Source organism: Micrasema longulum, unplaced genomic scaffold (genome assembly GCF_059751315.1).
Source record: "Micrasema longulum isolate JH-2025_06_02 unplaced genomic scaffold, ASM5975131v1 h1tg001140l, whole genome shotgun sequence".
NCBI classification, from domain to species: domain Eukaryota; kingdom Metazoa; phylum Arthropoda; class Insecta; order Trichoptera; family Brachycentridae; genus Micrasema; species Micrasema longulum.
In genome coordinates this window covers 26,948-51,519 of record NW_028278328.1, presented here as the reverse complement: position 1 = coordinate 51,519, position 24,572 = coordinate 26,948, and the positions used below count along the sequence as shown (strand labels likewise).

Genomic DNA, 24,572 nt, shown 5'->3' with positions numbered 1-24,572 from the left:
ATAATTATTCTGCTTGTGTAAAAAAAGGTTTAAGGCGTATGTATTGTTGTGCTATATTAAGTTATAAAGGTGCTAAACTTGCCTTTGTTGTTCTTAATATGAGTTATTTTCTAAATGTTAGTATTATTTATGTCCCGAATGGAGTTCGACTTTATGTTATATGAGTTATAAAAATAAATAAAAAATTGAATAAAAAAATCATAGCAAAAAAGTATTTATTTTATTAAAATATTTCATATATATTATCTAAAAAAGAAACTACCAAAAGTGCGGTAGGAAACGGTAGACTACTGGTATACTACTAAGCGATTTTGTAGACTACGGTATTTTTACAACTCTAAAGTAGACCATTTGCTTCCCTAATGTGATTTTTTTGTACAAATTCTTCTTTATCTTTAAAGAGGTCCGAAGATCTGTGTTACGGAAAACCAGTTTTTCCGAGATCAGGTCCGACGCGTGTAATTCTAAGTTAGTTCAATTTCTGATGGTGAGGAATGAAGCTCGAAACCGGTCGACGTATAACTCAAAAGTGAAAGTGGAACCTTCAAATTTATAACTGAATAAATCATTATATTGACTTTTTATTCGGGCGAAATATGTACAAGTGAAGGGTTTTATGGAGACAGACGATCCTCTACAAGGATAAACCCTTTAATTCCCAGGTTCACGCATCACTGATCCTTTTTGAACCATCCTTTATTCAATATCCGTTGGGAACATTTGTCAATCAATCTGACACACCATCTCTATTGATAACAAAAAGGAAATTGGACGTCGCCTTTAAAAGCGACTGTGGCCTAACTGGTGACACATTGAAATGTGGTTCATACAACAAAATATTTAGATTCTGCTTTTTTGTAGATTTAATTCAAGAATATAGCTTTGTTAGAATTACAATTTTTGAGTGTGTCCAAATGTTTGTAGAAAAAAGACTGGATTTCACCCCCTTGGGAGTCATTAAGATTAACACATTACAACAGGGATGGAGAATACCTTAAAGGAGGGAATATGGAAGTTAAGGCATTCACAGGGCTTATGACCTGTCATCGGCTGGTTTAAGTTGCCACTGTGAATGTTACACAGTGTGTAAATGACAGGCCATAAGCCCTGTGAATGCTTTGACTTCCATATTCCCTTCTTTAAGGTATCCTCCATTCCTGTTGTAATTTGTTAATGTTTGTTGGAATCGTATTTAAATATAGCTGTGGGGGTCGTAGAACATGATCGATGACACACGTGCTTAATCATTTCACTTAAAAAAGAGAGCAACGACCGATAAAGCAAGTCATCATATCATATGCAAAAACAATTAAAAATTAATACAACCTTCAGTCAAAGAGGATTGGCCTACTACTAAGTATGTACTCACAATTTAAAATTGCTATTAAGAAATGGATAGTGGAGGTGGGTTGCACACGGATCGATGAGTGGATCAAGCCAAATAAGTAAAAATTTGTGTACTGTTTATGAAATTTGGTCTACAGGTCAACATGAATTGGTTTTTTTTTATGGTTATTTTAGTTTATATTGCTTATTTTGTTTATGATAATTAGGTTAATTTAATTAATTACATTCTTATTTTATTATTGTGTTAACTTTGTTAAATAACTAATTTAAGGCATGTTTTACTTATTGTAAAATGTTTTCCTCGGCACGGGGTACCCTAGTGAGGGAACATTATTCTGTATTGAAAAAAATAATACAAACATTGTAAACGATCAAATAAATAAATATTTAATATTTTATATCATATTCTGGAAGACAAACAAGATTGCACTTAATTGCATATATTATAATATGTACGTATTGAATATATTTTTGTAATGTGTATGTTACATTTGAAATAATTGAATTGAATTGAATAGAATAAAATGGCAGTCTACATAATAGCAGTGTCCTGCAGTACATTCACGCTATGGGGATATAAAGAACAAAAGAAAGTGGCCTATAAAGAGACCACAGGGCGTGGTAACGCCCAGTCAGCCCAAAAAAGTCAGCCCAAAGAGTATTTTTATTTTATTAATTTTATCTTACCTGCTGAGGAGCTCCTCCTCTATGGGCTCTTAGTCCTTCATCAGGAAGTCTGCCCCCAGCTAGGCGAGCTGATCTCCTGACAGCAGCTCTATAAACCTTCCACCAGAGTAACAGCATAGCCGCAGCAGGAATGTAGAAAGATCCACAAGCAGAGAAAATTACGTATCTGAAAAAAACAAATATCTCTATTATTTTTGCACTGCGAAGGCCTAGTGGTTAATCCATTATTTTAACAATTTTCTTAAAGTTCCTTCGCGTAGATTCAGACAAAATTAAATTCTAATCTTTGGTCATCATAAAACTATTATGGTTCCTGGCACCGCTACCCAGAATGATCAGTGGCCTTATTCTGTAACTTATTTGTTTCGTAAATTCATTCGTATTGTTTGAAAGAGAACAAGAGCGAAATACGTGATAGAAATAAATATTGAGATGCATGCGCGGTCCGTCCATATGTTGCATAGAACCAATGCTTCTCTAAAAATTTGACATCTAAACAAACATTATCTATTTTTTTTCTATTTACTAAAATCAGCTATATATTTATTCATATTTTTCGCTTACAAACTATAACTAATAATAAAAATAATGTGACCTCACTGGGGTTTCACGTGCCGAGGATACTTAACAATTTAGTTTTTTGAAATTATATTTGAGAATAAACAAAGAAGACTAATTTAAAAAACAAATATTCAGACAGTTTTAAAAACAAGGTATTTATGTACATCCATGTTATTTATATTATAAAACACACAATGAAAATAACAAAAACCTAACATAAGCTATACAGTTGTGGAGCAGTTGATTCAGTATGAGTTAACTAATTTTGAAAATAACTACCGTAAAACTCTCCAACTATGTCCTGCGGACACAACTATGTTATACCCCAGAATCAGATACATTTTATAAAATATCTTGCATTTACGAAGACGTACCTGGTTCTTTGTTTATCTGTGGTACAGTAGAGAGTTGGCGCCAATTTCTCATGTCATTTTGTCGCGGCTCGCTGTTGGTCGTTTTACGCGGCCCTAATTTTGAATTTAGTTGATTTTTTGAAACTTTTTGTTTGTTGTCAACTTGCTTGAAAAATCTGATGAGAGTAGTGAGTTTGAACAGGAAAAACCACCGTTACTGTCTGAAACTGACTCAAATTTTAATCCGAAAAATAGTGATGAATCTACAAATGAACATCAACAAATGAATAACAATGAAACATTACAAGTGAATGACTATATTCTTGTGCTATTCGAGGGAGAGAATAAGCCAGGGCAAATGAAAAAAAATATGATGCTGGAATTACGGTGAATAGCATGTCCAGATGCGGAATAAATCATCATTGGGTTTGGCCAGCCAAGGAAGACTTCAATTTATAAAAGCAAAGATATTATTCAGAAAGCACAAACCACAGAAAAGATTTCTTCTACCAGAGCAGCATACAAAATTCCTTGATTGTGATTCTTGTTTGGATTTTTTTTAAACTTTCTTTGATTCCCCAATACCTACATACCGTTTTTAAGTTCAATTAACTTAAGTTTAGGTATATAATTTCTCAATTTTTCTGTTATTTCGCAAATTAGTCTTTACTGTCTTGTCAAAATAAAATTATTTTATTTATAAAGCTGTGTTTTTATAATTAATAATATTTGTAATTTGAATACAGTGTTAACATTTAGCGTAACAACCATCAACACGACTTGTTTTTTGTGAAATAAAGTGATAATTTCCAAGGTAGTACAAAGTTAGGAACATCAATGCCTATCTATATACCACTTTTAGAAAAATATTTAAAAATACTTGCAAATTATATTTTCAACAAATTTGAAATATTTCGTAAATAGTATTTTATTTAAAAAATACAAAAAAAAAGATTAATACATGAACAAGGTAGTTATTTGTCAAAATATACTAAAGTTGGTACATAGTTGGGGAGTTCTACGGTACAAAAAATACTTAATTGATTTGTTGTTTTAATCGTAGCGATCTGAAATGAGTTCCATATTGATAACTTCCAAAAAATTGCGACAACCCCCACACACAACCTTTCGGCCGCGCAGTTATGCGCGAACTAGTATAAAATATTTAAATTTGTTGCAACAGAGCGTGAAAACATTTTGAGAAGGGAATATGGATGTCGAGGCATTTACAGAACTTATCATAACATTCACCATTCTGCCTAAGTTTCCATATTCACATTTTCTCAACTCTTCCATCTGTTGACTTTTGTGAAGTAAAAGAGCTGAAACCTTTATCACGTGGGTGATATTCATCCGGCTGAACCAAATCAACTACTAGGCAACGCCTGAAAACAATTTTCTATTTTTTATACTTCTTCTTTTACCAGGTAGTTAATTCAACAATGTTTTGAGTATGTCCAAGTGTTTGTAGACATTCTAGATTTCATTTCCGGGAAATGTCATGATGGTAGTAGTAGTAGTAGTAATATGTGCAAAAAGATATTGAATATGATTTTTTATTTTTTATGTTTGGAAACATTATTTAATTTTTAATTTTTAATTCTTAATTTCAACTTTTAATTTAAACTTTTAACTTAATTTTAATTTAAAATTTTCATTTAAATTTTAACTTTTAATTTTAATTTTAAACACTTGATTTCAACTCTTAATTCATATTAACATATTACAACAGAGATGAAGAACATTTAAGAGAAGGTAATATAGAAGTCCAGGCATCTACAGGGCTTATGACCTGTCAATGGCTGGTTTAAGTGGCCACTTTACACACTGTGTAACATTCACCATTCTGCCTTTATTTGAACATCTATATTCCTTCAATTCTTTCATCTGTTGATGTTTGTGAAGTTAAAGAGCTGAAACCTTTATTTATGCGGGTGAGATTCATCTAATTGAATTATTTCACCTACATACTAGGCAACGCCTGAAAATATTATTTTTTCAAGGAATATAGATTTTCGAATATAGGCAGAATGGTGAATGTTACACAGTGTGTAAAGTGGCCACTTGAACCAGCCATTGACAGGCCATAAGCCCTGTAGATGCCTGGACTTCTATATTACCTTCTCTTAAATGTTCTTCATCTCTGTTGAAATATGTTAATTAAAACAGCTCCCCAGGGAGTTGAATCCAGTCCTTGTCTACAAAAATTTGGACAAACTCAAAATATTGTTGATAAATTACCTGGTCCACGAAGAAGTATAGAAATTGAAAAAATATTAAATAAAAAAAAATTTAGAACCACGAGACTAAATCCAAACCTACCCTTGTATGATTGATTATGTTAGTTATGTTGTTCGAGGGGTGGTTATGGTACAGCGGTTTATTACAACGAGGGTAGAATATTGTACATCCAACCATAATTATTTGTACACGACCAAAATAGCATCGGCATAGCCAGCATATTTGGAACAAGAGCTATTTGAAAATATGTTTAGAACTTTAAACTTGAAATAACTACCGAATAAAATTACCATCAGAATAAAACGTAAAGCCAGCATTCAAAGTTTTCCCGAATAATTTTGAAATGTCAGCATTTAAAAATAATTTGGAAAATATAAATTCTTAATGGGTAGCACAACCAATAATATCAAAATACTTACAAAATAATATTTTTCTTTGACGAAATGAATCAAGTACAATAAGGTCAGCGCGTTTGTCTACCATGCAGGGGCCTCGGGTTCGGAAAATACATAAAACACGGGAGGATCTGACAGACGTTGTCCTGCCCGAACGTACATTTGCTTGCGGTTAGCTTGGAAAAATACTTTCTTTTGATAAATAGGTACCTAGGTACTAGGTACTTGTATCTAGTTGAATTCCAAAGCATAAAATAATTCATTTTTAAATACAGAATTCTTTTTGCAAATGTCAAACTCGGCCCTTTTCATCAGCAGGGGTGCACTTTATACATGAATGCGATTTTCAAAAATTTATTGAATGTGAGTTAATATTATTTTAGTTTTACCAAATATCCAGTAAAAAGAAATAAATGGGAATAAATTATAAGGAACGTAAGGAAAGAATCTGATTGGGATCCAAAAAAAGATTATAAATATTCTAGTGTAAAAAAACCTTTTTTAATTAATATTTAATGTCAAACATGTCACTGCCATCACAATACTAGAAGTTTGATCACAAATAACTATCGATGTGCTTAAAAACATGCTAAGCATTTAAGCTATCACAATGAACGATAATGATCATGATTAAGTTATCGCAGTCATAAGTCAACGCGTGTGTAATCTCTAAGTCAACGTTCGCGTCGGTTTGTTTTTTGTTTTGCCTGTAAATTAATACAGTTCACTGGCGAAAAATCGGCGTCTAATATAAAAAAATCAAACAATATATTGCATTTGCAAAATAGTAAGGAGTATCTAATACTAAAAAGTGAAAATTGAATTACAATTATGGCGACTGCTTTTCTTGTCATTTGGCTTGCCAACCGCCGGCTAAATGTAATGAGTAGCATGAAAAATAATAAATAAAAACAGGAATTTTGGAATATTTTCCATATTTACACCGATGAAGTTCAAACATGTGATTGCGCAGCAGGATTATACGTCGCGAAACGTAAATATTTTGTCATTCAATATTAGATGTCCATGGATGTAGCAGTGTGATCGCGAATACGATAAACAACCATGGTGAAAAATTATTATCACGTCGATTATTAGCATTTTAAACAATCTACAATACCTGGAATATGCGACCAATTTAACAATATATTTCCGAGGCTGATATTTGTTTTGACAATGTATGTAAATTTAGGTAAAAAATTATAGAAATTTTGAGAGAAGCAGATATTTAACTTTATTATTATTATTATATACATATTTTTTCATTTCGTTTCTTTTACATTTATTATATGGAACATAATTTAAATTATTGTTTTAAGTGTAAACATTTTTTTGGTAGGTGCATGAGTTTCTTACACTAATATACAAAGAAACTGGCAATATATGTGTACATACTGTTTGTTTACCTAATAAAAATAATAAAAACATAAATTAGCACGTCGATAGTTATTTGTGATTAAGCTACAGGTGTTCATTCGCAGAATTTCTAGACTGTCCATATGCACGCATTGGGTTTGTGGCGAGCACGTGTAACGAGGGCCAGTCTCGTTGAACAGAGTATAGTGTAAAAAAATACTTTTTTGATAAATATTTAATGTTAATCATGTCGGGAATTTAACCCGAGACCTCTTGTATAATAGGCAAACGCGTATATATTATAAAACTTATAAATATAATAAGTAAATAATTGGAAATTTATACTGTTCTTAAGTCTGGATTCCAGATTAGTATGGCAACTTCTATCAGACCGTTCAACATTACCGCCATTACATCATTCAGAAGTCGTACTGCAATAAAAATGGTTGCTGAGAAGTACTAATTCCGAAATTCTGCTTACCCGAGGTGTTTGTTAACCGTGCAGGCGTCTCCCTCGCCCCCGGGCCAGGCCAGAGGGGCGGCCAGAGCGATCAGCGCCGCGGCCGCCCAGGGGGCCGCCAGCAGCGCGGCCCGGGCCCTCGGCCCTCCCAGCACGCGGGCCCGCCGCAGCGGCCGGGACACGCCGAGGTAGCGCTCCCCCGCCAGCGCGCACAGCGAGAGGATGCTCGCCGTGCAGCACAGCACGTCCAAAGAGGACCAAACGGAGCAGAGGATCGGATCTGGAAAGAAATTAGAGATTCAAATAACAAAATTAGCCTTTTTGAAAAAAGTAAAGCATAAGGAATTGAATTGGGAAACCAAAATTCTTTGGATTTGTTAATAGAGCTACATCTGATTTTGGAAACATATTTACTCTAAAAACACTTTACTGCTCATTAGTGCGTCCCATTCTTGAATACGGTTACCTTCACATGTTACTCAGTTCGGCATGAATTTATAAGGAAAATTCGTACAAACTGGGAATCACAAGAGATAACTTTAAATATACCGATAGTATTCGTACTAACACTAATGACAAAGTTTTATTTGCATTGTGGAGGACATCACCATCAAGCCGCGAAGTCGACAGGGCCGAACACCGTTTTGGCCCGCAACGTGTAATCCAATGCAACGTCAGCTCGGACAAGTAATTAAACGTCGTGCATCGAAAGAATATTCACATTTCATCTTGACATATTGTGTCGCCCGTCCACCAGCTCCTCGCCAGTGTTCGCGACTGTAAATTCCTTATGTACAAAATTGTAACTGTAAAATTGTAAAATTGTAACTCGTGTGTATCTACTCAATAAATAACTTGATTTGTAATCCATCTTTCTTTAAGATAAAAGGATGCATACTTGGGTACTAGCATTGGTTGTCTGAACTGAACTCTTGTCCGTCTGTGTTGTTCTTGTCCCATAGAAGGGAAATGGTAAATTACAAATCTAAATAGTAGACTAACTCAAGAGAACCACGCGCCGACCATGCTCTAGGACCCGTTTCGTCTGCTTTAAGGTCTGTGAGATTGTTAGGACGATTAAGGTCTTTGCATAGGATTGTTTCTACTGTTGGTATTAGGAAAATGGTTTTTGCGAGGAATTCAGTACTATGACGAAAAGTAATTTCGCCTGAGTTCGATAGGGATCATGTTAGGATCTGTGATAGGATTTTGCCGGTAGTGTCTTGATAATTTGATGTTCCACTGTGATTTGTTATAGATACGTATTGTTTTTCTTCTGTTAATTGAAATTTAATCTGAAATTTTGCGCAATTTTTATGGAATTTGAAAGTGGTATACCCCGACGTTTGAACACGAAAACACAACATTAAACAATCAATCACGGTGACCCCATTCAAATTCCATAAAAATTGCGCAAAATTTCAGACAGAAATATCTTCGCTTGACAAAATTGTACAACAATTACTTTTTTTCGGTCGGTACATGAAAAATTTAAAATTTCATTTTTAATTTGATTGCACTTTTAATTTATTTGTAATTAATCAAGGTTAATCTATTTCAAGGTTAACTTATTGTAAGGTTAATTAATTTAGTATAATAGAATTATATTATAATAATTATAATATATAATAGAATTAGATTTTTCAAAGACCGAGCGAATCGAGTGAATTTTTCTGTCGGTAACAATCTTCAATGTAAATGTAACTAATGTAAATGTAATTAATGTAACTAGTGAATTGATTAAACTGTGATTAATTTCTTAACAATATTACTCGGCCGGGATTAATTCAAACAGGTGATTCATAATTTAACTAAAATTATTATAAACAAACATAATATAATACGTTCGAGCGACTCGCTCACCAAAAATCGCACGCCGAGTAATACATTCCTACAACACATATAAATTTTATTTTTTTTATTTTTCTTGAGTCGAACACACAAACAATTCACACGAACATTTACATAGGGTGCCAGATTGAGTAGAGGTACTTACAGGGTACCGGAAAATAATTGTTATTTATAGTTCTTAAATTTTTTTTTTTTTTTTTTTTTTTTTCAAAAATCCGGTACATAATTATTTTTGACAAATATTATATGGCGAGACAAGCGTGACGTAGGCATCCGAAAGTTTTCTCCTTGTGAACGCACTGCGGGAGTAAGTTTTTTTTTTACCAGCGAAATCTATCGGAAATATTTTTCAGCTGGCGCAGTCGTTCACAATACTTGCAATTTGTAAAATTTTATTTTTGTAAACAACTTGAAACTATCAAACAAACAGATATTCGGGCGGCTAAGCCGACGAATGTTTAACTTAGTACGTGGACATTAGTATCCATACTTTTTTTCTATATACATTATATTGTGTGACTGTACTATATATGTTTATATTTTTAACCTAGGCTATGCATGTTATTATGTGTTACAGATTTGAAGTTTTACCATAAACATTTTTAAACTTGATATATTGTACAACGGACAATCAAAAGGAATATTAATATTGAGGGGACCACTCAGGCTTGGAGAATACAAATACCTAATAGTTGGAAAATGTGTTCCGCCGTATGGTAAAATAATTATTTAAATTTTCTGTTTTTAATTTTCTTTTCTATAACTTGCACAGTACATACATAACAAATAGTGACTCTGACATTTAAAAAATAAATATTTTTGTTTGAAATTTAAATTTAAATTTAAATTTAAATCTAATAATTTAAACTTAACTTTTTAATACAACTACACTCATTATTGAATACTTTTATTTCAATATTTTAACTTATACTGTAATCATTATTACATACATTTTTCTGAATTTTTTTTTAAAAACGAATATTTTTAAACTGTAAACAATGGCTAACAAGGACAACACTGACTTGACAAATATCAACACAGCAAACAACATGTTCCACACGGATAGGATTAGCGTTAAACTACCACAGCTATGGGTGAACAACATCGAACTTTGGTTTAAACAGATAGAAGCACAATTCGAGTTGGCAAACATAGTTTCAGAAGACGCACGTTATAGTCACTTAGTGTCAAAACTTGAACAAACGCACATAGAACAAGTTTCAGATATTTTACTCATGGAACCGAACCGAGCAAAATATACGAGGCTGAAGGAAGCTATAATCCAACGCATGGGCTGTCCACAGGACAGAAGGAGAGAAAAACTGTTTTCTTCCTTACAGCTTGGGGATCGAAACCCATCCAGCCTACTTAGAGAGATGCGGACGCTAGCAATAGGTTTACAAATAGACGAAACGACGTTGCAATACTTGTGGATACAACAACTGCCCAAGACGATCCAAGCGCATTTAGCCATAAGCGAAGATGACTGGGATAGGCAAGCGACGATAGCAGATCGCCTAATACAGGTGTACACACAGGATAATGTAGCGGTAGTAGGTACCAACAATAAAAATAACATTTGTAGTTTAGAACAGTCCGTACAAGCTCTAACCCATAAGGTAGAGAGTTTATTTCACACAATCAACAAACAGCATAGTCACAACAACAATAACAATAGATTCAAACACACAACAAGTAACAGCAGTAACAATTTCAATAACAACAAATACAACAACAATTTCAACAAAACAAGCTATAGGGCCAACGGAAATAACAAGAAAACTATTCTTTGTTACTTCCACACAAAATTTGGCGATCAAGCTAAGAAATGCGTCACACCATGTGAATTTAAACCGCATCTAGCTTCAAAAAACTAGATGGTCGAATCATAGCGGAGGCGGCTGATTCAACCAACACAACACGTCTCTTTGTTAAAGATCGTGATACCGGTGTGTCATACCTCGTTGACTCCGGATCGGAAATATCATTAATTCCTAGATCTTTACACAAACGCCATGGAGAAAAGTCTAAGCTAATTCTCTATGCAGCGAACGGGACTACGATCCAGAATTTCGGAGTTACCACGGTAACACTGAATCTGGGATGTAAACAAATGTTTACATGGAAGTTTATAATAGCGGATACGACACGCCCTATTATAGGAGCAGATTTTCTCCACAACTTCCACCTGTTAGTAGATGTTAGGAACAAACGGTTAGTAGACAATACAAACGGCAAGATAGTCAGAGCATTTGACATCTCCACAAACAACAACATAACATGTTCCATATCATTAACAGACAAAACCAACATTTACCACTCACTCATATTGAAGTATCCACAACTAGTAGATATCAATAAACCATACGCAGGGCTGGATAAACACAACACAATCCACCATATAGATACCCTTGGCAAACCCGTTATGTGTAAGACTCGTCGGCTGTCCCCAGAACTACTGAGGCAGGCGAAGCAAGAGTTCGATCACATGGTGGCTCAAGGTATTTGTAGACCCTCCAAGAGTGAGTGGGCCTCTCCATTGCATGTTGTATAGGGCAAATTATTCTAATGTTTCCTATATGTATTTGATTTTGTGTCGTTTGATTGATTTGTTTGTATTACTACGTTCTTCTTCCTTTCCGATGCGGGATCTGGAGCGTGCGGCCGCGGTCTCAATTTGGAACTAACACTGTATTCCTCCACTGTAATACTGGGAAATTAGAAAAAGGTGATTGTGCTGACCATGTGTATTTGATTGATCACAAACTGACAATACTGCACTGAGGGGTACAATGAAAGTTTTTAAAGTGTCTTTGTTTTGTTATTTTCGCGGTTTGATTGTAAAGAAATATTAAATTTTCGCTTAATTGGATTTAAAAAAAAAAATTGATATTGATATGCGAAACTGAAGAAAGACTCAAGTCTTTATGAACAGTTTCGGGAAAGGGGTGGATGCTTTCATTGTAATCCATCTTTCTCATTTAACCTCAAATCAATTCGCGCCCCCTTCCATACATCATAATAATTTATGATGAAGTGTTACGAAGTGAACGCCGATTCAATTAATAAGAATTTCATCTCGTTTATTATACCTCGATATTTTTGCTTGAAAGGAATATTTGAAAGGATTTCCGGTCAAGGTTTGTCAAGCTTCTAATAGAAGGGCATTTATCCCTAATGGTGTGTCAAAATATATGGTTTGGTTAATAGATTGATCGCTCGCTTCCACACCCACTTCTATAGTTGTGCGATAATGCTCTAGAATTTTACTTCAGCAATCAATTAAACAAGATTACGAAAGAAAAAGTAATCAGCTAAGCGTATCTTTAAATAAAATATGATTAATTAATGAGTAACATACTCGTTTATTTTACCGAATAGAATATGGAATAAAAAAGCATTCAATGAATTACATAGAAAACAGTTTTTTTTCACAGACATTCTTCAAAGCATGTATCTTATCCAATTTTATTTTAACGGTGATTACTAAATATTATCAAATAAATGTGAATCGAAACACATGGAGCTAATGAGTTGAGTCTTTTTATCATGTTCTAGAAAAGATGGGAAGTGTGATTAATATGATCTCTAATAACAGACAGGAGTGGACTTAAGGAAATAAAGTTTATTTATTTATTTATATTATTAATAAATATATTCATTCTGTGTGTACCAATTGAATTTTAAAATAAATGCTTTTTTTTCCAAATAAGGTTTAGAAATTTACCATACTTAAAAAAAAAAAATTATAACATTTCTTGACATAAATATTTACAAAAAGGTTTTGAAAGTGGATTTGAATTATTACTTTTTTTTTTTTTTACAATCAAACTTCTAACCAATCTCTTTCCTGTACACTTTTCAATATAATTACAAGTTTTTAATTATTTCTATTTTTATACTTACGCACCCACACACACGCACCCTCTCCCTCATTCATTCACACACGCACATGCACCCTCTCCCTCATTCATTCACACACACACATACATTCACATACACACACATGAATACAAACGTCACACACATACAATTACGTAAGCTCTTTCTCTTTTATTATGTATTATTAGATTTACAGTATTTTTTTTTAATTGGCTCTAGTTTTGTTATGTATTTCTACTTATTGTGTTAAAGCTGTAAAAATCCCAAAGAAAATAAAATAAACAAATAAATTTATACATAATACAATTTTGAAATTCTGTTTTTTTTTTTTAATGACAGCCATTCTATCCCTCTTTCTAGCAATATAATTATGATTTTTTTTATTTAGCACTCTCTTATAAATGAAGTATATAAAGATAATACTATAATTTAGCACATAAGTGGAAGTTGCAATAAGTAAGTCTAAGATTTAATGTGTGGGAAGACATCGCTCGGTCTGCCCATGTTTTCATATCCGTACTTAAGATAACCATCCATTCATATGCCAACACCTTAGATTAGAATAAAACCCCCCTGCTCTAAGTTTCACTGATTAATCTGTTTATTTATTGTTTAGATTCAATGACATTTTGAACAATATTCTGTGTTTATTATATTAGTTTTATATCATCCGTCGATGGGAGGAGTGCTCTCCCGAAACTATAGTTGTGTTCTTGTAAAAGAATAAAATTGTGTAACACTGATAACAAAGTTTTATTTTCATAATAATTTATAAAATAAAGTGTTCAGTAGACTCAAATCAGTGTTTGATTTCTAATTATAAGTTTAAATATGGAGTTCTACAAAATAAACACCAAATCAATCAATAATCTTTACCCGCTAAACATCAGGGGCGAACCGTGTATAGAAGCGATTATGCGCAGCTTACCATTATAATTGACTAACCCTAATAATGTTTTGTAACTTTATTTACAGAAAAACAAATAAATAACTAACATTTATTTTAAATCATTTCCACCATTTGTATTTTTAACCTAATATAAATAAAAATTTTAATAAAGCGCGCCCATCACCTGCGGTGAGCCAAAAAACTAGCCGATTATTCCAGCTTATTTTTTCATACAAATAAGTATACTATATTTTGAATGTATCAACCCCAGTACGGGTTTTTTCTCTTGATTAAACTTGCAGATTACACAAATTATTTGAAGATTCTTGTTTAGAAAACAGTACTTCAAATATTATTTCTTAAGGACTATTTTTCTTTGAGATGGTACTTTTGACACAAGACCATGATTACTTTCTTGAGTCATATTGCAGGACATATAGCGCTCCACGCGGCCGTTTTTAGCACTTTAGTTTACTAGAACAATTCAGCCAGTTGACATTTCAATTGAATACCTAATATCGACTAAATTCATAGTGGTATTTTTTATTTATTTTTTAAATGAATTATATATTAAAGTAATAGATAATATATCTATATAATATAATATATCACGAAGTTACATAGTTTTGAGTTGTTAACGGCGAATAGCTGCACTTTGTTTATGACTGTGTCCGCCCTTACTTCAACGTGATGTCAGTAGTAGTCTTACGCATGATTTATAAATTATCATCTTGCTCATTTTTACATTTTTACAATGTTGCACCACTACCCAAAGCTGTATAAAGCAACGTATTGGTTCACCCACATCTCAATAATTTGTTACACGACGGCAAGGCTTTTAGATGTTCATTTTTACATTTGAAAACAAAGTATCTGAATTCATTTTGTTGATTTATTTCCACAATACGTGGAACGCGATGAAATTTTACGAAATATGATTTGAAAAATCAGACAACATTGTCATTGTAAAAGAGATTAATTTGTTAGGCTGTCAAAAACCCAAATCGAAAAGCTGGATGTATGATTACAAAATATAAAAATGAAAATTTGCAAGTAGTGGGAAATTTGTCTTTTGATCTGTTCACGCCAGCATTTGCGGGAACAGAAAATTTATTGTCAAAGATGATTGAAAAACCTAAAAAAAAATCTATTCTTTCGTTTTTTGAATTGAATGAAATTTTGCAAAAAAAAGCCACCCAACGTCATTCACATATTTACGGCCATATAGGTTTCACATATTCGTCAACGGGAATTTGAACCTCTTTAAGGAAAAACATATGAATGAGGAAGTTCAGTGCAACGAGAAATTTGATTTGAAAAATGTTTTGGTAGAAACTAGAGCGTTTAATTTTACGGCGAGGTTTCTCGAAAATGTATGAAAAAAACATGGTTTTAACAAATGAGAACTGGATACATTGAAATGTCATAGGTTCACATGACTTAACCTTAGAGTAATTACACGCCACTGGTTAATAGAGTCGCCCATACGGACAAAAATAATTCTCTGATAATAAACTACGAAGTTAGCTTTTACCGCAATACAACGGGTCGTTTGTACTCAGGTCGAGAATTTGTAGCGCTAATAGAAACCGCTTGTTACGTGTTTGTTGTTAAACTAAAAATCAAACGGAAAATTTGCTACGCCTTTGTTCCGTGCAAAAGAGTTAAATGGCTTCTCTTATTACGATGAAGAATTAAACAATCAATTATAGCCACTCTCAAGAAAACAGCTCCTGATTTTGCAAGATTTCCTTTAAGTTTTGCCAAAAAGATAATAAGAAGCAGAACCCTTAAGCTCTGGAACGACCAGTATTTAAGTAAAACTACTGGACAGGTAACTAAAATATTTTTTCCAACAATCTTTCATGCACTATATTATTTTTGGTATGTGTATATATATTTACATATTTATACACACACAATTCTGGGTTTTATCCTAAGGGGGAGTAGGTATATTATTATTTATATCACTACAGAGATGGGTAGAATTATTGTATAAATAAAGTAATTTGCTTTAATACTTAACCTCAATATCAAATACATAGATGGCGCTCCAGACGCGCTAGCGAAAGCTTTCCTTGTTTCATGACATAAATACAAAAATTAAAAATGTCACCGATATGGATATTCACTAATAAGTGGAATGGGGAATGTTGTAGTATCTACATAAAAGTGGCCACTTGAACCCAACCTATGACAGGTCATAAGCCCTGTAAACGCTCAAATATCCATAATCTTGAAACAATAATTCTACCCATCTCTGTAGTGATATAAATAATAATCTTTCATGCCTTTGATTCCAGGAAAACGCAGCAAGTTGGCTACGAACTGACTCAAATCCTCACAGGCCACGGAGGTTTTTTGAGCTATCTTTACCGTTTTGAGGTCTCAGAAATCTTTAGCTGTCATGTAATGACAAAAAACCCTCAGATATTCCTCATTTGTTGATGCATACACATGCATGCAAGCATAAAAATAGGATGCACATATCGCATTTTTAGCTTAGAGCGAATGCAGCTAGAGGCGGGAAGTAAAAGTCTGGATAAGAACCTAAAATTCTATCGTAATATCATACATGGTAAAAATAGTAAAAGTAATTATTGAAATAAATAAAAATCGGACACAAAATGCCGAACGCTCTCAAAGTGGAAAAGAAGGTCTGTTAATACCTGTCAATACTCCGTCTTCTCCTGAATGAGTTTTCGGTGGTTTTCTCTTCTTAAAGCAAATCGGAGAAGTTCCTTAACAAGACCACAGCCGATTATCTTACCAGATCCTCATACTATAGTCAGAGAAATAAGAAGGTACATAAATATTGCAGTTACACAAAAAAAACTAACACCTAGATGTATGGCTAGATGCTTCCCTATTAACAGTCTATAAACATAATGAAAACATTGTATATTGCCCTAGTGCGAAGTCAACTCGAGTATAACTCAGTTATATGGTCACCGCATTACAGGGTTCATGTTAAGGACATCGAAAGAGTTCAGCATAAATTTTTGCGTTTTATCAATTTTAAATTAAGTATACCGATTGAATACATAAATTACTCATACTTAAATGATTATTTAAACATCCAAACATTAGAAAACAGACGAAAATTAAATGACTTGCTTTTTTTGTTTAAAATAATAATGTCGATGTTCGATTGTTGTGAACTTATCAATTTGATTAATGTGCGAGTGCCTGGTCGAGTTACCCGATGTAATACTTTGTTCTACTGCGGTCCATCATCGACCAATTACAGCGCGAATTCGCCAGTAATGCGGATGCATGTACTCGCGAACCAATATGCTAACAACATCGATGTCTTTAGCGTGAGTCTTGTAAATTTTAAATATCAATGTATATGTTCCTTATCAAATAGAACTTAATATTCTGTTCATATTGTATTTTATAACATTATGTACCTAGCTGCTTTAAACCTTTAATTGTATTTCTTTAGCTTATTAAAAAAATAGAAATATATATATATTGCTTTAATTTTTTTAAAACCAACTTAACTTTAAAACACAGTTCTATATTTTATTACAGTATATTGTATTTTTTTTTATAATTTATGTTGTTAATACACTCATCTTTTTATTTTTATACCAACTATACTTCTTAACACTGTTCCTTTATTTTGTTCCTTTATTTTATTTCTTTATATTGTGTTTTTTTTTTTTTTAAATCTATGCTGTTTATATACTCATCTTCTTTTTTTATACCAACTTTACTTCTTAACACCGTTCTATCTTTTGTTGCTTTATATTGTATTTTTTAAATTTAATGTTGTTTATATACTTATATTTTGTAAAATTTTCATGTATGTAAAAGCCTTATGGGCGTGAAAAAATAATAAAATAAAAATAAAATAAAAAAATAAAAAACATATAAAAGTATCTAGGCGTAGAATGTTGCCATCATACAAAAATAATTTAGTTATATTTTTAAAATCTGTTTGACTATCTTAGTGTAGTGTACCTCGATCATTTGTTACGGGAAGGTACGGTGGTCGGTCGTACGCTTTAGGCACCAGTCCAGGTACACATATATATTGCAGTCTTCAATAACTTTACAAACAGATATTTAATGTTGACCCTTTCAGATTGAACTTAGGGCCCGTATTACGATGGGATGTTAACGTTTATCTATTTTTTTTCCTACGGAGCAAAATATGGTTTCTGTTTTAAAAATGGAATATGCATACATTTATTTCAAAAACATGCTGAATTACGGGTAACCAATAAATGCACTTTCAGTTTTTACACAAATGCACACATTTTCGTACATGAATATCGATTTTGCTTTACATCGTCTCAATATGTGCCGTGTAGATATAGTTCCGCATCCCTCAAAATCTTATATAATGTGTACGTTCGCAGCCATCTTGAGTTTGCATCTGTTGTTTGGAATCCTCGATATACAATTTACATATCACAACCAGATAGAATACAGAATAGATTCTTTAAACTTCTGTATCGTAAATCTCTTACATATTTTGACTCGTATGACGACTCTTCTTCCTTTCATAGTTTAACTTCCATTACTAAACGTAGAAGCATCTCTGAACTGTCTTTCCTCTTTAAAATTTTAAACAATTTTATCGATAGCCCATATTTCTTGGAGCGTATTTCAATTAATCGTCCCGTAAAGTCAACACGACAAGTTCATTTTTTTAATAATTCATTGCCCAAAAAAATAAGTTTAAAACTCGTTTATTTATCGTAGCTGCTCCAAATTTAATTTGCTTTGTCCCCATTTAGATATTTTTAATACAAAATTTTGTGACCTCAATTTTTTTTTTGAAACACTGTAAAATGAAACATTTGTCAGTGTGTAATAAGTTTATGTTCCTTTAAATATATTCATTTTATTATAATATCAACATTTTGAATTGGTCAACAATATCATGAAAATCACTTTCCTCCACTCCTCCACTCTATTTCCTCATCCCTTAACCTTCTTACGAGCTCTTTTTTTTTCTCACGTCCTAAATAATATATTTTTTTTCATTTAAATTATTTATTGACAATTCTTGATGGAATTCCATTGTAATGATGTAATAACTTATATTTCCATATAAGTTATTAATTTAAAAATACTTGGTACACTTCCACTTATTTATTTTGACCAATTAGCGCTCTCACCCTTTAATGGGCATCTTCAGACTGGTGAAAGGAAATTGGTCAAAATAAATAAGTGGAAGTGTACCAAGAATACACAATATTATTTTTGGGATGTGTATATATATTTACATATTTATACACACACAATTCTGGGTTTTATCCCAAGGGGGAGTAGGTATATTTTGGATATGGATATTCGCTAATAAGCGGAATGGGGAATGTTGTAGTATCTACATAAAAGTGGCCACTTGAACCCAACTTATGACAGGTCATAAGCCCTGTAAACGCTCGAATATCCATAATCTTGAAACAAAAATTCTACCCATCTCTGTAGTGATATAAATAAAAATGTACCAAGTGTTTTTTAATTAATAACTTATATGGAAATATAAGTTATTACATCATCTTAAATAATATATTATTTTTCTCTTTACTGTGTAACATGTTCTCGCATTATATTTGTGAAAAACTTTAACTGGATTTATGTACTATTTTTTATATTTTGTACTCTTATATAACAACTGTTGTTTTTCCTTAATAAATAAAAATAAAATAAAAAATAGTTTGGAATCGCGACCCAGGACCTCGAGCATTTATACTTAGAGTAGGTCACATATTATTAAGATTATTTTTGCAACTGGCTTCTTTCTACTTAACTCCGTTCAATTGAGATCCGATTTTATGTCACAAAAGGTAGAATTTATCCGTAGGTTTTTGCACAAAAGACATTTATCATAAGGTGGTAGTGCCATTAATCACATCCCTTATATTCTGAAAGCACTCGAGTAATTCAAGTCACGAGTTGTATTTAATTTTCAGACCAAAGCAGATACGTTACGAACACGTTAAAAATATTTTAACATATTTTTTGTTTTCAGAAGCGGGTACGCGTCAAAATCGATGAAATAAAAACGACGCGACGATTTCAAATCAGAAATGTAAAAAACATGAATTTGTAATGCATACCAGACTCTCTGGGTCCAGGCGGATGTAGAATACGGTTGTTTGTGATATGTAACCAGGTATTACAGGTATTTTTTTTTCACCACAACAGACCAAGATGCCCAATTAAACGTAGTTATGCAGAAAGCAGCCAGTCCACAATTTATAAAAAAGAGATGTTGGTATTATCGGGTGCAGTAAGGCTAACTCTATGTTTTGCTAAAAACAGCCACACCGTTTTCATTAAAAAAACTGTAATAATCATTTTCTAAAAAGTAGTGTCAATCACACAAACGGGGTTTATCAATTTGCAGAAAACACCCACAGCACTAGAAAAATGTAACGGTACTTTAAAAATTATTAAAACTTGTCGAATAAATAATTTGATACTTATTTGGAATATGAAAAAAACTAATGTATTCATTGTTTATCATTTTTCAAAGTCAAAAACATTCCAACGTTCTGTAGATTTGATTGTTCACTCTTTTCACAAAGGTGCTGTTATATCAGTTTCACTTTTCTATGGCTGGCTGCTTTCTGCCTAACTACGTTCAATTACAGTGGTGAATCACAGCTTCGTCTTAACCACTACTTTACGTAGGTCAACCAGTACCATGGACGAACGTTTTCGATTCGATAGCTGCTCTCAGGTGATAATCTAGAATAAGGAAATCAAGAGAAGATAACCCTTGTCATGTAGGTAGACGCGTTCGCCTGATATTCTTGAGGTCTTGGGTTCGATTCCTGGCAGAATAGACGTAAAGTATCGATTTTAGGTTATTAAAATTGCAACACTAAGAACTATTACCGGAAGTATTACTAAAATGTTTTTCCTACAATTTTCCGTGCCTATGATTTCAAGAGAATGCAGAAAGTTGGCTACGAGCTCACCTAGATTCTCATGGGTCATAGTGGGTTCGTGAGCTACCTCTATCGCTTCAAGCTTTTCAAGATCGACAGCTTCCCATGCAACGATGAAACTTCTCAAGATGTCCCTCACCTGTTGATGCATTGTCCCTTTTTTAGCTTTTAAAGACAACAGCTCGAGGCTCGATGCAGAAGCCTGGATGAAGATCGTTGCGATATCCTATCGGTGATAGGTAATAAAGAACTCACAAAAGAGGTAGTATCATACATAGTCAATATAGTGCAGGCAATTGATAAAATAAACCGAAGTTTAATAATTAAAGAAATTCTAAAGAAACCCTCAACATTCAATACGGAAAGTCTATTTAAAATATTTAAGGTTCATACAGTAGACATAAAATCTTTATAAAATAAATTCTATTATACAAATATATATAAAAAATAAAAAAAAGAATTTGAGATGAATAAGTCACTCAGATACCAACATAATATTAAAATTCCTAAATTCCACACAAGTCATGGTCAAAATAGCTTTGTCTTCAAAAGTGTAAAAAATTATAATAATCTTTCCAATGAACTAAAAACTATTCAAAATGACATGTCAAAAAATAAATTTAAAGTAAATCTAAAGAATTTTTTTGAACACGTGTAAAAACTATATGAAATTTTAATTAGTGTGAATGTATTATTGTTTTATGTTTTTTCTTTATATATCCTATGTTTTCATTTTTTTCTCGTGTACTCATATTAAAAATTATATTAACTCTTATAATAAACAATAAACAAGTACAACAGTGTAAGTCACTCTCCAAGCACAAGAGGGAGAGTTACAGTGATAACATTTACTAGATGTGTCAAAGTAGACATTTATACAATTTTTAAAAAACATGTACCTTTTATGAAATTTATTAAAAAATTAAAAAGTGAAGAGTATTAAGTGGTTTCCTCTCCACATGAGCAAATGCTGACAAGTTCTCGATTGGCCCAAATTAAATTATACTTCCTGATCCCAAAAGTTTAGCTAAAATAAAAGTAATATATTAGCAGAAAAATCCTATTTTTGAAATATAAATATAAACGATATAAACATTGTATATTATAAGCAAGGTAAAAAATAAATCAACTCTCATATATAAAAAAACACCAAGTACCAGTCCCGCCAATACACCAAACTAAAACGTCACCAACAGCCGCGAAACGGAAACGTAAATCAGACTCTCTCGACACGATACAGCTAACGACATTCAACGTAAACGTAAATTCAATTCGCGTTCATTAACAAGGCTAGATTGAATAAGTATTGTCATTGTTATAGTTTACTAAGCTACAAGATTATTAATAAACTCCACATGAAATGCAATTTAATATTGTATTTTAATACACGCCACCCATATAATAAATTTCTGGTAAGTCCAATTCAATATAATCATCCATACATCGAAAACAATTAACTACGCATCCTTATATGATTTGAAAGCATTTTAAATTGCGTTTAAAAAATTTTTGTCCGGTTAATTTTTTTCTGGATTGATTGAATTTTATTTTAAAATTTTAAAATACCGGTCTCCGAGTAATGCCGGCCGCACGTCTGTCTAAACCATAAACCTGTCAAATGCGGAGTCGCGTGTGATGAAAATGTGCTTTAATTCCACACTGAAAAACAGAACAGATTATTGGTTATATTTGTAAATAAAATCCAATTTACGGAATAAGCAGATACTAATTCATATTTGAATACTGTACTTAAAAAATATATTCAACTGAATGAATAATACACTGGCAGTTAGTGGCGCTGCTTCGGTAACGAGTTACCCTACTACTACTACTACCATCACGCCATTTACCCGTAGGGGTAGGCAGAGAGAATGGACCGCCACACACGTCTATCCTGGCATACATTTCTAGCTTCTTCCACATTCATACATCTTGTCACACGCGCCCTTCGGTTCTGTCTGCTTTTGACATGACCAGAATTAAGATTTTGGTTTATCTGATCATGCCACGCCTTCCTTGGTCGTTCTTGTCTCACGTTGCCGTTCATTTTCGCCATATATACTTGTTTTACCATTCTTTCGCCATCCATTCGTTCCACGTGGCCAAACCATCTCAGAGACCCTTTCTTCATCTTATCAATTATACTTGATTTTTGCTGGCAAAACCCCAAATACATGAAAGATAAGATAGGAGGGAATGAATCATATCGTAGTAGACGGCAATCGGCAGACGGAAAACGGTCCACGTGAGCAAATGCTGAGAAGTTCCTGATTAGTCCACATTAATATATCCCTCCTGATCCCAATAGTTTAGATAAATTTAAAGATACTTAATTGCAGAAAAATCCACTTTTTGAAATATAAACCTTGCATATTATAAGCAAGGTGAATAATAAAGCAACTCCCATATTTTTATTTTTTATTTATTTGCAATTTAAAAAAAACCCGTTAGGGTTGCATTAGAAATTTAATATTGTCTAGTCATTTTATGTCTCGTCTAGTCTAGTTAGTTCAGTCATCATGTGCTTTTTCAGATTCATTTTAAATTTGTCTCCAGTAAAAGTTTTCAAGTAGTAAGGTAAGTCGTTGTAGTGTTTAAGTCCATTATGTAGTATTTTTGACTGTCCTGTGTTTGTCTTTGCGTTTCAATATGATAGTGTTGTTGTTGTCTGGTGTTATATTTGTGTATGTCAGCATTTTTGACTAATATTATGTCATCGTCTTGTATGTTTCCCAGTGTTATTTTGTGCACAATTTTTAAGGTCTCAATTTTAGTCAAGTAGTTTATGTCAAACTGGTGTGTTTTTTTGTACAGTTCAGTCGTAGAGGTCAGGTAGAGTAGGTTGTATGTTAGTTTAAGAATTTTATTTTGTTGTCTTTGTATTCTTGTTATTTATAAAAAAAAAAAAAAAAGACGGCAAACAAAACGGAATGAGGAAGCAAGTCTCGAAGTCTATGCAATGCGCCAGTTATTTACTTACATAAATAGTAAAAAAATATTAAATTCTCAACTTACTCAATTGGAAGTCGAAAAGCTCTCTAGCGGCGGATATCGGGAGCACAGCAATGCCCAGGAGAAGGTCTGCCACAGCCAAGTTCACGATTAGAAAGTAAGACGGAGTTCTCAATCTCGCACTTGAAGCTACTCCAATAACTACCAGGAGGTTACCGAAGATAGTCAAAGAAATGAGCAAACACATGGCTATTGCCTTTAGAATCCAAATAGCCAATGATTTGCTGATTACCTCCCAGGTAGAATAAACCACGGTGAAGTTATTGATTATTGTTGAAGTTTCAAAGGTAGAATTTAAGCTATCGGTTTTAGACAGTTCTTGCGTAGTATTTTGACTACTAAAAATTTCCTCGTCGATTTCAAACATTTTAAAAGATAGATAGTTTTTTTTAATACATTGGTTTAGTTCACTTTTATAGTTTTTTAACACTGTTTTAACACTTTTTATTGCGTAAATGTTTTGCAACCCTTTTCTAACTCGTCCGTTCCGGTGAGGTATTTACAACATACATTTTCGTGATTCTTTAAGAAACCTTTTTAAAGAAATAAACATTAGGCATATAGTAGTTTATGCTATGTATATGTGCCGCATGTAATGTATATGTTTGTGTATGTTTTATA

General features: G+C 32.8%; 1 protein-coding gene across 1 annotated transcript in view; it reads right to left on the bottom strand.

The window, feature by feature from the left end:
* Positions 1 to 24,138, bottom strand: part of LOC148276825 (alpha-1D adrenergic receptor-like) — a 94,031-nt gene extending 69,893 nt beyond the window's left edge. Inside the window, exons 1-3 of the mRNA XM_088233697.1 lie at positions 23,955 to 24,138; positions 16,332 to 16,343; positions 7,422 to 7,680 (exon numbers count right to left, since the gene is read on the bottom strand). Coding sequence (XP_088089823.1) covers positions 7,422 to 7,680; positions 16,332 to 16,343; positions 23,955 to 24,138 — 455 coding nt within the window. The remainder of the gene's footprint in view (positions 1 to 7,421; positions 7,681 to 16,331; positions 16,344 to 23,954) is intronic.
* Positions 24,139 to 24,572: the final 434 nt, after the last annotated feature.